This window comes from Mobula birostris, chromosome 8 (assembly GCF_030028105.1).
Source record: "Mobula birostris isolate sMobBir1 chromosome 8, sMobBir1.hap1, whole genome shotgun sequence".
Taxonomy (NCBI): Eukaryota; Metazoa; Chordata; class Chondrichthyes; order Myliobatiformes; family Myliobatidae; genus Mobula; species Mobula birostris.
Genome location: NC_092377.1, coordinates 3,382,906 through 3,399,120, shown reverse-complemented (window position 1 = coordinate 3,399,120; position 16,215 = coordinate 3,382,906). Strand labels below are relative to the sequence as shown.

General features: G+C 44.8%; 1 protein-coding gene across 4 annotated transcripts in view; it reads left to right on the top strand.

Moving 5' to 3' along the window:
* Positions 1-3,299, top strand: part of mcm3 (minichromosome maintenance complex component 3) — an 84,838-nt gene extending 81,539 nt beyond the window's left edge. For all 4 annotated transcript variants that reach the window (XM_072264709.1, XM_072264708.1, XM_072264710.1 and 1 more), the window contains 2 exons: positions 48-135; positions 1,722-3,299. In XM_072264709.1, the coding sequence (XP_072120810.1) occupies positions 48-135; positions 1,722-1,920 (287 nt within the window). In that variant the 3' untranslated portion in view covers positions 1,921-3,299. The remainder of the gene's footprint in view (positions 1-47; positions 136-1,721) is intronic.
* Positions 3,300-16,215: the final 12,916 nt, after the last annotated feature.

The following is a 16,215-nucleotide window of genomic DNA, read 5'->3' as shown; positions in this document are numbered from 1 at the left end:
CGTGACTAAATTGGGAAAATAATCGGATTATTTTCTATGCCCCTCAGCCCAGCCGCGCACTCCAAAGACCCCTGATGCTGGCGAGCGGATGGATGTCGGTGATGGAGCTGCTGAAACTGTGCTAAGTGAAGAAAGGTCAGTCCATCGGCATCTGGACACCACCTCTGGATTCACAGATACCTTCGTGTTCACAATGGAGGATGTTTGGTTTTCCTTCCTCACCGAGAATGACCAGGGCCAACTTTTTGAGCCATGAGCAATTTTGGGCAGGGTGAAGGTGACTCTTTGGGTCTGGTTTGTCTACAGGCAGTTGTACATGACCCGTATGGGCTCTTTCAATGTAATATCACTTAAGAGCACTAACCGGTAGAAATGATTGAGATTTTTATAGAGGTAGCAAAGGACATTGATGAGGATATGGCAGTGGGCATTATCTACATGGAGTTTCATAAACATTTTATAAGGTCCCTCACAGTGGGTTTATCAGAAGATAAAAATGCATGACATCCAGGATGAATTACAAGTTTAGATTCAGAACTGGTTTTGTCCATAGAAGGCAGCAGGCATTAAAAGCTTTTATTCTGGTTGTAGGTCCGTGACCAGTGGTATTCTACAAGGATCAGTATTGGGTTTCTCTGATATACAGTATATGAATAATTTGAAAAATGTAGATGGGTGGATTATCAAAATTGGTTGAGTTTTGTGGACAGTGAAGGACCTTCAAAGGTTGTAACAAAGTACATTTCCGTAACCATCTTATCCATTTGTTTAGCCACTTTCAGTGATCTGTACCCCAAGAACCCTTTGCAGCTCACTGCTATCAGGAGACCTAACTGTATATTGTATTTCATTTGACTTGCCAAAGTGCAACACCTCATACTTGGCCTAGATTAAACAACACATCTGACTTTAGTTTTTTCCCTCTCAAATTTCAGGGGGAATTCAGTCATGTTGTGATCACAGCCTCCTGAGGGTTGTGTTTTTTTCACCTTCAGCTCTCTAATCAGTTCCAGTTCATTACACAATACCCAATCCAGAATAGCTGATCACCTAGTGAGCTCAACCACAGGCTGCCCTAAAAAGCCATCTTGTAGGCATTCTGCAAGTTCACTCCTTTGGGATCCAGCATGAACCTGACTTTCCCGGTCTGCCTGCATCTTTGTGCACTTGTGATGCTACTGACACTGCAATTTCCTTGGAATCGAAGTATCCATCAGTCTCTCTCGATTGAAACCCCCCATAACTATCGCAACATCATTCCAAATGCCCCATCTTCAGCCCTATCACTGGTTCTCACCCCCTTGCCAAATTAGAGTCATTGAACACTACGGCACAGAAAAAGTTCCTAGTCTCTACCAAACTGTTACTGTACCTATTCCCTTTGACTGGCACATGAACCGTAGTCGTCCATACTGCTCCCGTCCGTGAATGAGGTGACCAGAACTGAACTGGACACTCCCGAGTATGGTTGAACCAGTGTTTTATAGAGCTGTGACATGACCTTGCAGATTTTAAGCTCAAACCCCGCCCCCCCCCCCAAACTTTTGCTGGAAGTCAGCTTGCTGAATTCTTGAATGTATGGATTGCAGATTGTCTAGTAGGAAAGTTGTGCAGCGGTCAAACAAGTGTTGCTTCCCTTGCCGTTGGTTGTAGTTGGGGCACGTTCCTGCGGGTGACTATAATGTTTTGTGGTCCTAATGCTATCTTTAATCCCGGCACAGGTTGAAGGTGTTCAAAGCTGCCCTGTTAGATGCTTTCAAAGCTGTACATGCACAGTCCCTCGGAATGCAAACCCTGATGGCTTCAATCAACAAAGGAAACGAGGTTCCATTTTCCGAGGAGGAGGTGCAGGCCGCTCTCGACAAGATGCAGGAAGACAACCAGATTATGGTGTCAGATCAGATCATCTTCCTGATCTGAAGTAGTCAATTTCAACATGCACCTCCTGTGCATCAGACAGATTTCAAAGCACAGTGGGGTGTGACTAAAGGACATGCTGTGACTGCTTAAATATTGGCCAATTTTTGTAGAAATTAGATTTTCCCTACCCTGTTGCATTGGATCATTCTCAATGCACTTCAAGAGCTTGAGCTCGATGTAGGTATCCGGTAAATGTGTCCCCTGTGGTCTGCAGGGAGGGGGGGATTTCCATTGGTTCAAGAAGGAAAACATTTTTTTTTATATATATATACACACACACACACACACACCCTAATTTCTTCAGGATTGCACTGCTGAATATTGCCTGTGTCTGTCGTGAAGACTTGAGTTTGAGGGATTTCAGAGTACACCTGCTGTCCATCAGTGTCCTGGGAAGTGTGGGTGGAGGGGACATAATTAGCTTGCCATGACACTGGAAGGGGTGGTCTACTGGTTTGAGAGGTAGGGAAATTCTTCTCAGCCCCTCATTCCTACTGGGACATAGTCTGCCAACAGAAACTCATCAGAGTCCTCTGTCTTGGGCTGGACTGTCAAGTTATCCCCAGCTGTAGCCCATCCACAAAGATCCTTCCTCTTCCAGGGATGAGGTCTTTGGAGCTTCTGTTGGCATTCTTGTAGCTCTGGGTTTTTAACATGATTGAGTTGCTTGCCTATGCCCCAACCTCCTTCCTTTTGCAGCTGGCTTGGGACTGCCTATGGCAAAGGTGGGTAGGGAAGTGGAAAGGTTAAACTCAGGATATACATCTCTACAAGTTCAAGAGGTTGTCAAAGTGTTGAAAGGGTTAAATCATCAAAATGGCTCATCAACCCTGCTTAAAGGCTTCCTTCTGAAGATCCTCTTGGGACGGTGTTGCATCATACTCCGTTTCTTGTCTTGCTCCTAAAATAGTTTTAAATTCAAATAGTTCCGGTATGATTGGTCCTTCGCTCCGCAGTGTCCCGCTAATTCATGGCCCCTTTGATTATCCAGTGCTACATCAACCAGTGACCAACAGGGGTGAAGGTCAAGGTTCAGTAAAACGGTCCAGAGTGGCCCTTTGTCCAGGTGGGAGGGGAGGGCTGTACTGACAGCTGTTTGCAAGTTTACAGTAGGCTCTTTTGAACTTCAGTGCGGTTAGTTCTGACATTGCAGGAGTGTCATTGCCGGTCAAGTTTCTGACATCAGTGACCCTTTGAAGGCGCATGATCTTGCTCGTGTTAGGCAGTGGTTGGGTCCTCTCTTGTTGACCGTCTCCTGGAATAACCGGTTCCCGCAGAAAGGGGTGGCCAGCTGCAAAGTTGTATTATGCTGAAATTGTGTTACTGCTTGTGAAAAGGATTTTTGTAATAAAATTTAATTTGCTTACTCATTGAGCCCACTCTTTCCACCAAAGAAACCCTTGTCTTCAGTTTCAATATGAGTCATTCAGACTGAGATGAAGCTAGACGTGAGAATGTCGGAACAAGAGACATTTTATTTTCCAATACCAAGCATGCATCTGACCTTGTTTTTTGTTCTACTTTCTACATTCTGCTGCGTTATGCTAATTGGTATTAGCTTGGGCTTAAGTTCTTCTGTATTGTGTGGTTTTTGAGGCAGTTTTCAAGTTGCAGGTTCTGTTCTGAAGTCAGTTTCATTGGACCCACAGATACCAATGAGGAATAGGGGCTGAGATTTTCCACCAGTGTGAAGGAGAAAAAGGTCAGCCTGGCTTACTGATCATAATTTATACCTGCTTTCTAAATCGTGCTAATTTTCCTGATAAGATGTGTCACAATTACTTCAGTTTCTTGCATCCCCATTACCAGCTCCAGCTATCACACGGACAGCATGCCAGTTTGAGCATTTATTTCCAAACAGGACCATAAGATATTCGGCCCATCGAGTCTTCTCCACTATTCTATCATGGCTGATTTATTATCCCTCATTCCTCATTCCCCATTCTCCTGCCTCCTCCCCATAACATTTGACACCCCGATGAATCAAGAACCTATCAACCAACAATTTAAATATGCCCAATGAATTGGCCTCTACAGTAGCCTGTGGCGATGAATTCCAGATTCACCACCCACTGGCTAAAGAAATTCCTTCTCATCTGTTCTAAAGGGACATCCTTGTATTCTGAAACAGTGCCCTCTGATTCAAGACTCACTATTGGAAACATCTTCTTCACATTCACTCTGTCTAGTCTTTTCAACCTGTACTTTGAGGATATAGAGCATTACGCTACAGACCTTTTTTTAGATTATGAGGACACGCAGTCCTCTTTTATTGTCATTTAGTCATGCATTAAGAAATGATACAATATTTCCTCCGGTGTGATATCACAAAACACAGGACAGACCAAGACTGGAAAAACTAACAAAACCACATAATTATAACATATAGTTACAACAGTGCAACAATATTATAACTTGATGAAGAACAGTCCATGGCACAGTAAAAAGTTCAAAGTCTCTCGAAAGTCCCACATCTCATGCAGACAGAAAGAAGAAAACTGTCCCTGCTATGTCCAACTCTGAATCATCCGAAAACTTCGAGCCACCGATGAGCTCTCTGGCACCGAGTACCGAGCACCATCTCTATCTGAACGATTCAACCTCAATCTCGGTCGCCAGCAGCAGGCAAAGCCGGGGATTTTGGGGCCTTCCCTCGGAAGATTCTCGGTCGCCCAGTAACAGCGGCAGCGAACCTGCGTTTCAGAAATTTCTCCAGCTGTTCCTCTGTGCTTTCACGTCTGTCTCCATCGAATCAGAATTGTCCACGGCCTCTACTTAACGGATACGATATCATTTTCACCGGAGGGCTGCGCCACAATGTTCAAAGTAAAGTTGTTATCAAAGTATATATGTCACCATATGCAACCCTGAGATTCATTTACTTGCTGACATACTTAATAAATCAATAATAGAATAATAACCATACAGAATCGATGGAAGACCACACCAACTTTGCATTCATTCAGTGTGCAAAAGGCAAACTGCAAATACAAAGAAATAATAAATCGGCAATGAGTATTAAGAAGCACAAAATGCTGGGGGAACTCAGCAGGCCAGGCAGCATCTAGGAAAAGAGTACAGTCAATGTTTCGGACTAAAACCCTTCGGCAGGGCTGCGTTTCATCTGGAAACGTTGACTGTACTCTTTTCCTAGATGCTGCCTGGCCTGTAGGGTTCCTCCAGAATCTGCAGATTCTCTCTTGTTTGTTAATGAGTATTGAGACATGAGATGGAGTCCTTGAAAGTGAGTCCCTAGGTTGTGGGAACATTTCAGTGATGGGGTAAGTGCAGTTATCCTCTTTGGTTCAAGAGGTCTGGTTGAGGGGAAATAGCATTGTGAACCCAATGATGAGGCTCCTGTACCACCTTCCTGATGGCAGCAGCGAGAAGAGAGCATGTCCTGGGTGGTGGTCCCTGATGGGTGCCGCTTTCCCGTGACAGTGCTCCGTGTAGATGTGCTCAATGGTGGGGAAGGCTTTACCCATTGTTGGACTGGGCTTTATCCACTGCTTTTTGTAGGATTTTCTGGTTAAGGGCACTGGTGTTTCCATACCAGGCGGTGATACAGCCAGTAAATGTACTCTCCATCACACATCTATAGAATTTGGTCAAAATTTTAGATGTTACGCCAAATCTTTGCAAACTTCTAAGGAAATAGAGGCACTGCCTTACTTTGTTATTGCATGCACAGGACGTGTCCTCTAAATTCATTTGTGCTATTATTTCAAAGTTGCTAACCCTTTCATTTCTGATTCTCTGAGGACTGCTGGTTTGTCACCAACTTTGATGACCCCAATGCTGTCATCAATGAACTTGAATATGGCATTGGAGCTGTGCTTGGCCACAGTCATAAATGTTAAGTGACTAGAGTAGGGGACTATGCACACAGCCTTATGATTCACCTATGCTAATAGAGTTCGTGGAGGAAATGTTGCTACTGTAATCTCAAGTGACTGGGGTCTACAAGTGAGGAAGTCCAGGATCCAGTTGCACCCACCACTCTGTGTGAAATACTTAGCCCCGACATCCCTTCTGTATGTACTTCCAAGCACCTTAAAACTGTGGCCCCTTGTGTTAGCTATTTCAGCACTGGGAAACAGCCTCTGGCTATCCACACCATCAATCATCTCATCATCTGATGTCACCTTTATTGCTTGATTATAAGAGGTGATAGCATTCAAGGCCTGCCACATCTGTTCAGCATCCTTCATTGTTTAGTCTGGAATTGCCACTTTGCCCATGAGATGGCTTTCCAGAGGTTGTACCTAGACCTCGTGACATTCTTGGTCACCAGGCGTGAATACATCTGATCTGGCCCTCAGCAGATTGTGGATCTCATGGTACACCCAGGGCTTCTGGTTGCTGAAGGCTGATTTTGTGGGGATGCTTACCTACAATTGTTTTAACAAAGTCTTGAAAGCTCTGGTGTACTCCTTCATGGTTCCTTCAACATGCCCCAGTCCACCGACTCGAAGCAATCCTGCGACGATCTCTTTGTTTTTCTAATCTCTGGAACCTTGCTCTTTAGCCTCTGCCTGTATGCAGGTAGGAGAAGAACAGCTGAGTGATCAGATTTACTTTGATGTGGTCTGGCATTCCTTGCCTTGTGTGTTAGGACCTCTGGTGCTACAGGTTATATGCTGATGATAAACGGGCAGGGATTTCTTCAAACAAGCCTAATTGAAATGATTTTAAAATGCATTGGGATGGACTCTTTCTTGTTTGGTGATGGCATTACGCAGTATCTGAAGCATGGACTATAATTGGCCTCGGGTGGTATATAAACGCCAGTGAGGATCACAAATGAGAACTCACTAGGTAAATAAACTTGGCGGGAAGGAGAGTTTGACAAAGCTGCCTCATTGGAGCACTACCAAGAGTTGATCATGAAACTTACACCTCTGCTGTTTGCCTTTTCAAAATCAGTAGTTCGCCCCATCCAATGCCTTTGGGCAGATGGTTTTATCCAGCAGGCTGGGAGTAAGCAAGCCATGTATTGGTTAAACATAAAATACATGCTGATCTTTTAAACTGGTCTTAAGATTCCTTACCTTCTATATAACCCACCATTTTTCTATCATCCATCTACCAATTTGAGTTTTTAAAATATTCCTGGTATATCTACCTCTACCACCACCTGTGGCAGTGTCTTTCATACACCCATCATTCTCTTTGTAAATCATCTACCTCTCCCATCCACCTATACTTTTGTCCATTCAGAATCAGGGTTAATATCACTGACGCTGGGAAATTTAGGATAATCACCTTAAATGATTAGCCTTTTCTGCCCTGGGGGCGGAGCTCTCTGTCTGTCCACTCGATCTATGCCTTTTATAATCATGTACACCTCTAGCGTCACCTCTCATCCTCCTTCATTTCAAAGTGAAAAGCACTAGCCTGCTCAACCTATCCTCGTAAGACATAAACACGAGGAAATCTGCGGGCTGCAAATTCAATAGACAAATAGGTGCAGGAGTAGGCCGTTCGGCCCTTTGAGCCAGCACTGCCATTCACTGTGATCATGGCTGATCATCCACAATCAGTACCCTGTTCCTGCCTTCTCCCCATATCCCTTGACACCACTATCTTTAAGAGTTCTATCTAACTCTTTCTTGAAAGCATCCAGAGAATTGGCCTCCACTGCCTTCTGAGGCAGAGCATTCCACAGATCCACAACTCTGGGTGAAAAAGTTTTTCCTCAACTCCGTTCTAAATGGTCTACCCCTTATTCTTAAACTGTGGCCTCTGGTTCTGGACTCCCCCAACATTGGGAACATGTTTCCTGTCTCTAGTGTGTCCAATCCCTTAATAATCTTATGTTTCAATCAGATCCCCTCTCATCCGTCTAAATTCCAGTGTATACAAGCCCAGTCACTCCAATCTTTCAACATATGATTAGATTCAACTTTATTGTCATTGTGCTGAGTAGAGATACAAAGCCAATGAAATGTAGTTAGCATCTGACCAGAAATGCAAAGAATAGTGTTATTTACAAAATAACTGCAAATAAAAAGTAAGTGCTACAGCACACAAATATAAAATTACCGAGACAGTACAATATGGGTGCAATACTGCTTAGTGCTGTGATGTGAGGTTCAGCAGTGTCACAGCCTCAGGGAAGAAGCTCTTCCTGTGCCTGCTGATGTGGGGCCGGAGGCTCCTGTAGTGCCTACTGGATGGGAGGAGAGTTTAAAAGTCCATAGTTAGGGTGAGATGCATCCTTGATAATGCTTTTTGCCCTGCCCAGACAGCATTTGTGGTAGATGTTCTCAATGGTGGGCAATTGGGTGCTGATAATCTGCTGGGGCAGTTTTCACCACATGCTGGAGTGCTTTGCGGTCCGATACGGGACAACTGCCATACCACACTGAGATGCAGTTGGTGAGTATGCTCTCAATAGTACAGCGGTTGCGCCTTTCTGATCAGGATGGAGGTGTTCAGGGACCAGGTGAGATCCTCGGAAATGTGAACACGAAGGAATTTGAAACTTGATACACACTCCACTACAGCTCCGTTGATGTAGATGGGGACGTGAGTATGGCTCCTAGCATGCCTGAAGTCCACAATGATCTCCTTGGTCCTCTGGGTGTTAAGGGCCAGATTGTTGTTGGCACACCATGCGGCCAGGTGCTGGACCTCGTCCCTGTAGGCTGTCCCGTCATCCCCTGCGATCAGGCCAACCACTGTGGTGTCATCTGCGAACTTGATTATGGAGCTAGAACCATGTACAGGAACGCAGTCATAGGTGAAAAGGGAGTACAGAAGAGGGCTCAGCACACAACCTTGAGGCACGCTCAGGGTGAGAGTGGAGGAGGAGAGGTTGTCTGACTGAACTGGTTGGGGTCTGTTAGTCAGAAAGTCCAAGGACCAATTGCAGAGGGATGAACTGAAACCAAGCTGGCGAAGTTTGATGATCAGCTTGGAGGGGATCAGAGTATTGAATGCTGAACTATGGTCAATGACCAGCATTCTGACCTAAGAATTGGGGCTGTCCAGGTGGGTCAGGGCAGAGTGAAGTGCCGTGGAGATGGAGTCCTCTGTTGACCTGTTGGTTTGATAGGCAAATTGATGGGGGTCCAGGGTAGTGGGTAGACAGGATTTCAGATGTGATAGAACCAGTCTCTCAAAGCACTTTGCACTGATGTGGGTGAGCGCAACTGGGCGGAAGTCATTCAGGCCCGTGGCAGTGGAATGCTTCGGCACTGGCACGATAGTGGCGATCTTGAAGCTTGTGGGGACAACTGCCTGGGCCAGGGACAGATTGAAAATGTCCGTGAAGACCCGGGCCAACTGCCTTGCACAGACTCTGAGCACACAGCCATGTATTCCATCTGGACCAGCTGCTTTCCGTACATTCACCCTGCTCAGGGTGGTGCATACATCAGAGGTGGAAAGTGAGAGGGGCAGTTCACCAGGTGGGAGATCCGCTTGTTCTCTCGGTCAAAGCGAGCGTAGAGGTAATTGAGCTCATCAGGGAGGGAAGCAGAGCTGGAAGGGGGCACAGTACTAGGTGGTTTGTAGTCTGTAATGACCTGTATGCCACGCCACATGTGCCGGGGGTCCAAGGAGTTGAAATACTCCTCTATTCTCTGTTTGTATATGACAGTCGCCATCCTGGGAATTAACTTTGTGAACCTACGCTGCACTCCCTCAATAGCAAGAATGTCTTTCCTCAAATTTGGAGACCAAAACTGTACACAATATTCCAGGTGTGGTCTCACCAGGGCCCTGTACAACTGCAGAAGGACCTCTTTGCTCCTATATTCAACTCCCCTTGTTATGAAGGCCAACATACCATTAGCCTTCTTCACTGCCTGCTGTACCTGCATGCTTACTTTCAGTGACTGATGAACAAGGACACCTAGATCTCGTTGTACTTCCCCTTTTCCTAACTTGACACACAGTAATCTGCCTTCCTGTTCTTACCACCAAAGTAGATAACCTCACATTTATCCACATTAAACTGCATCTAGCCACTCACCCAACCTGTCCAAGTCACCCTGCATTCTCATAACATCCTCCTCATATTTCACACTGCCACCCAGCTTTGTGTCATCTGCAAATTTGCTAATGTTACTTCTAATCCCTTCATCTAAAGCGGTCACTTTGGTGATGATGTCTGTTTTCTGTCAAGTAGGGGACCGTGCACAATTCTGATTTGCTGGAGACGGACATGACAGTACGAAGGAACATCTGGAAAACTTCTGAAATGCCCACTTCGCTGCCGCTGCTACTGTGTGGTAACCGGAATCTCCAGGGCAGAAGGCCCCGAAATCCTCGGCTTTGTGTGTTTCAGCGGCCGGGGCTAGGTTGAAGGCACTCGGCAGAGGATGGTGCTCGGGAGGCTGTATCAGAGAGGCTGGTCGGAAGCTCGAAGTTTTCAGATGGATGGACTCAGGGTTGGCTGCTTCCAAGGCATCGGCAAGTTGACGGGTGCCTGGAAGTTTATGGCAGGGAGTTTCTCCCTTTTGCCACCTGCTATCGGGGACTCGAGAGTCGATCGACTCAGGACTTTGAGACTTTATTTACCGTGCCCATGGTTTGTTCTTCAAATTATGGTATTGCTTTGCACTGCTGTAACTATTATGTTATAATTATGTGGTTCTGTCAGTGTTGGTCTTTGGTTTGACCAATGTTTCTGAGAAACATTGTATCATTTCTTAATGCATGTGTGCATTTCTAAATGACAGTAAAAAGAGGACTGAGTGTTCTCGTAATCTAATCTAAATAATCAATGTATATTGTAAATAGCTGTGGTCCCAGCACTGAGCCTTGCGGTACCCCACTAGTCACTGTTATATTCAAGCAACACACACAAAATGCTGGTGAACGCAGCAGGCCAGGCAGCATCCATAGGAAGAGGTCCAGTTGACGTTTCGGGCGGAGACCCTTCGTCAGGACTAACTGAAAGGAAAGATAGTAAGAGATTTGAAAGTGGGAGGGGGATCTGAAATGATTGGAGAAGACAGGAGGGGGAGGGATGGAGCTAAGAGCTGGAAGGTTGATTGGCAAAAGGGATACAAGGCTGGAGAAGGGAGAGGATCATGGGATGGGAAGCCTGGGGAGAAAGAAAGGGGGAGGTGAGCCCAGAGGAAGATGGAGAGCAGGCAAGGAGTTATAGTGAGAGGGACAGAGAGAGAATAAAGAGAGAGACAAAAAAGGGAAATGGATCTTCTGGCTATTAATGTAACAAATACAATCAAACGACAAGCTGAAGGGGGTAAATGAATGAAGTCTATCATTGGTAATCCAAAAATTGCAGTAATAGGATGAGGTTGTAAATCATTATGTAAAACTACTGAAATAATATCAAAAATGTCTTTCCAATATTTTTCCAAAAGAGGGCAAGACCAGAACATATGCGTCAAGGAAGCTTCCTCAGAATTACATCTGTCACAGACAAGATTTATATGACTATAAAAACGAGCTAACTTATCCTTAGACATATCGGCCCTATGAACCACCTTAAATTGTATCAAAGTGTGTCTAGCACACACTGAAGAAATGTTAACTCGTTCCCCCTACTACATTTCAATGGTTTTGCCAAACTATAACATGTTTAAACTTGGAAAAAATTAGGAGTGGAACCTCTGATCCTTCGGATAAATTTGAAGAAACTTGGAGGCCATTTATTCAACATTTTCATATGATGTAAGTTGACCTTTTCGGAATCTTTTTTAATAACTTTTTGTTTGTGTATGGAGGAGCGGAGTTAATGACAGATAATGATCCTAACCGATGAAATAGGGCAGCCCAGTCTTTGTTTTTTTTTAGTGTAGGGGGTAAAAACTTTTTTCTGAATCTTTTTCATGTTCAGTTATTAAGAGATTGGGAGGTTTAAATTAAATATGTTACTCGGAGTCTGTGTCTGTATACGCTAACCATTAATGTAATCCCGATCTCTTTGTATCATTATCATTGTTATGCTTATCAATTTGAAACTCAAAGATTGAAAAAGAAAAAAGGGGGAAAAATAGTAAGGGATGGGCTGTGAAGGGGAGGAGGGGCATTAACGGAAGTTAGAGAAGTCAATGTTCATGCCATCAGGTTGGAGGCTACCCAGACGGAATATAAGGTGTTGTTTCTCCAACCTGAGTGTGGCTTCATTTTGACAGTAAAGGAGGCCGTGGATAGGCATATCAGAATGGGAATGGGACGTGGAATTAAAATGTGTGGCCACTGGGAGATCCTGCTTCCTCTGGCGGACAGAGCGTAGGTGTTCAGCGAAACAGTCTCCCAACCTGCGTCGGGTCTCGCCAATATATAGAAGGCCACATCGGGAGCACCGGATACAGTATATCACCCCAGCCGACTCACAGGTGAAGTTTTGCCTCACCTGGAAGGACTGTTTGGGGCCCTGAATGGTGGTGAGGGAGGAAGTGTAAGGGCATGTGTAGCACTTGTTCCGCTTACACGGATAAGTGCCGGGAGGGAGATCGCTGGGGAGGGATGGGGGGGGACAAATGGACAAGGGAGTTGCATAGGGAGCGATCCCTGTGGAAAGCAGGGCGAGGGAAAGATGTGCTTAGTGGTGGGATCCCGTTGAAGGTGGCGCAAGTTACAGAGAATTATATGTCGGACCCGGAGGCTGGTGGGGTGGTAGGTGAGGACAAGCCCTCCACTTCTTTTTGGATTTCAGACCTAACCAGTTCCCCTCTACCACCACTCTCCTCTGTCTAGCGGAATTAGTCCTTACTCTGAATAATCTCTCCTATGGCTCCTCCAACTTAAAGGTGTAGCTATGGGCACCCAAATGGGTCCCAGCTATGCCTGCCTTTTTGTTGGCTTTGTGGAACAATCCATGTTCCGTGCCTATACTGGTATCTGTCCCCCACTTTTCCTTCGCTACATCGACGACTGCATTGGCGCTGCTTCCTGCACGCATGCTGAGCTCATTGACTTCATTAACTTTGCCTTCAACTTTCACCCTGCCCTCAAGTTTACCTGGTCCATTTCCGACACCTCCCTCCCCTTTCTAGATCTTTCTGTTTCTATCTCTGGAGACTACTATAAGCCTACTGACTCTCACAGCTATCTGGACTATTCCTCTTCTCACCCTGTCTCTTGCAAAAATGCCATCCCCCTCTCGCAATTCCTCTCTCTCTGCCGCATCTGCTCTGAGGATGAGGCTTTTCATTCTAGGACAAGGGAGATGTCCTCCTTTTTTAAAGAAAGGGGCTTCCCTTCCTCCACCATCAACTCTGCTCTCAAACACATCTCCCCCATTTCACGTACATCTGCTCTCACTCCATCCTCCCGCCACCCCACTAGGAATAGGGTTCTCTATCCCTCTCACAATAACTCCTTGCCTGCTCTCCATCCTCTGGTCTCCCCTCTCCCTTTCTTTCTCCGTAGGCTCCCTGTCCCATGATCCTCTCCCTTCTCCAGCCTCGTATCCCTTTTGTGATCAACTTTCCAGCCCTTGGCTTCATCCCTCCCCCTCCTGTCTTCTCCTATCATTTCAGATCTCCCCGTCCCCCTCCCACTTTCAAATCTCTTACTATCTCTTCTTTCAGTTAGTCCTGACGAAGGGTCTCGGCCCGAAACGTCAACTGTACATTTTCCTATAGATGCTGCCTGGCCTGCTATGTTCACCAGCACTTTTTTGTGTGTGTGTGACTTAAATATGTGTTATTTTGTTGTTGTTCTGTGCAATTTTTATGTCAAATATTTTGTGAACCTACATAAACTGTCCCATGTGTGCATTCAGTGCGTACGTACTTTTGTCACAGGAAAAAAATTTCCACTTCATAAGATTTTTGTGCACACTGACTACTAAAAATTAGAGGGAACATTGCTGAGGATGCAGACTAATTTTCAAAAGGCAGCATCCATCATTAAGGACCCCCACCACCTTGTGTGTGTTGCTCGTAAAACATGCTCTCTAATCCAGGCTGCATCCTGTTAAATCTCTCTACCCTCTACTCAAGTTACAGATAAAGATGTCTCTAAAACCTTTAAAATAGTATGAGGTAACCGATAGTACAAAAAGATAGATTACTTGTACATGCAACCTCAGCCAACTCTGCCTATTTCCCCAAGCATCCTTGCTTGCTAGCTTTAGTGTACAGTTCCTATAGATTCAGACTATTTATAAAGAGCTGCACCAGTGCAGCGACAATGTTAGTAATTGTTGGCCATTGCACCAGATTAACAGCCGTCAGTATGTAGCAACTTCATGCAACGTAACAATCTTATGGAAATGACTATGCATTGAACGCTGGTGTCAAGAGTCGTGCACCAGATCGAGACAGTAGCTGCTCTGCGATGGGTGAAGGGTTAAGCTGCTCACATAGTTAAACTTATGAGTTTGAGTTTAGTTTGGCAAAGTAACGGCGAGAGCCCTTGATGGAGCCTCAGGCGTTGCTTGGGAATATTAAACATCAGAACTTTGACATCGTCACTTAAGGGCATGAGGTGATCGCAAAAAAGATATAATCAATATAACCACAAGAGATTCTGCAGATGCTAGAAATCTCGTGTCCTGATGAAAGGTCTGAAATGACTGTTTATTCCATTTGATAGATGCTGCCTGACTTGTTGAGTTTCTCCAGTATTTTGTGTATGTTGCACAAAAGAAGATATAGATGGTGGTGGTTAGATCATAGAGTCAAAGGGCCATCGGAAAGTGCAGCACAGAAGCAGGTCCTTGGGCCCATCTAGGTGTCTCAGAAGGGCAGCGTCCATTATTAAAAACATCTGGCACCCAGGACATGCCCTTTTCTCACTGTTACCATCAGGTAGGAGGTATAGGATCCTAAAGGCACAGACTCAGTGATTCAGGAACAGCTTCTTCCCCTCTGCCATCTGATCCCTAAATGGACTTTGAAGCTTTGGACACTACCTTTTAAATATGCAGTATTTCTGTTTTGACACATTTTTAAATCATCTATTCAATATATGTAATTAATTTACTTGTTTATTTATTATGTTTTATTTATTATTTTTTTCTCTCTGCTAGATTATGTATTGTATTGAACTGCTGCTGCTAAGTAAACAAATTTCACATCGCATGCCGGTGTTAATAAACCAGATTCTGATTCTGAAATGGAACTGACACGCACCACTTGCACTGGCAGCTCAATCCACACTCCACACCCTCTGAAGATGCTTCCCCTCGTGTTCTGCTTAAACTTTTCACCTTTCATTCTTAACCCATAATCTCTATTTGTAGTCAGTGGAAAAGCATGCTTATGTTTACCCTATTCATGCCTCTTGTATATCTATCAAATCTTCTCTCAATCTTCTATGTTCTAAGGAACAAAGTCCTAACCTGGTCAATCTTTCCACATAACTCAGGTCCTCCAGACCCGGCAACATCCTTGTAAGTTTTCTCTGTACTCTTTCAACCTCATTAATATCTTTTCTGTACGTATATGAACAAAACTGCACACAATACTCCAAATTAGGTCTCATCGTCTTACAGAAGTTCAACATAACATCTCATCTCTTGTACTCAATACATGATTTATGAAGGCCAAAATGCCAAAAGCTTTCTTTAGGATCCTATCTACCTTTGACACCACTTTCAAGGTATTATGGATCTGTATTCCCAGATCTCTTTGTTCTATCACACTCCTCAGTGCCCTACTGTTCACTGTGTGAAACCTACTCTGGCTGGTCCTGCTGGAAGCGCAACACCTCACACTTGGCAGCAGTAGGTTCAATCTGCCATTTTCCCAGCTGGTCCACATCCCTGTGCAAGCCATGATGGTCTAACTTGCTGTCCACTGCACCTTCAATCTTGATGATTGGAGAGATCTAATAAATGGTATAATGTAGGGAAATTGGGTTTGGATCATTACAGTCACACACCTTGGTACAGTGAAAAGCTTGTCTTAATAAAGTGAGATTCTGCAAATGCTGGAAATACAGAGCAACACACACAAAATGCTGGAGGAACTTAGGTGAATAAATAGTCAACATTTTGGGCCTAAATGAAGGATATCAGTCCTGGCGAAGGGTCTCGGTTTTAAGCGCAAACTGTTTATTCCCCTCCATAGATGGTCTTTGACTTGCTAAGTTCCTCCAGTATTTTGTCTGTGTAGCTAGTCTTGTCCCCTGTTCCTACAGATTTGCTACAGTGCAAGGAGTAGTGCAAGGTAAAGTGATCAAGAATGGAGAGTAAAGTGCAACAGTTACAGAGAGTGCATTGCAGGTTGACAATAAGGTGCAAATCATAATGAGGCAGATCGTGAGGGCAAGAGTCCAGGGGAACAATTTAATAATCTAACAGCAGGGTAAGATGCTGTGCTATGCTTGACAACATAAAGTGGACTTCCTGTCAGTGTCCAT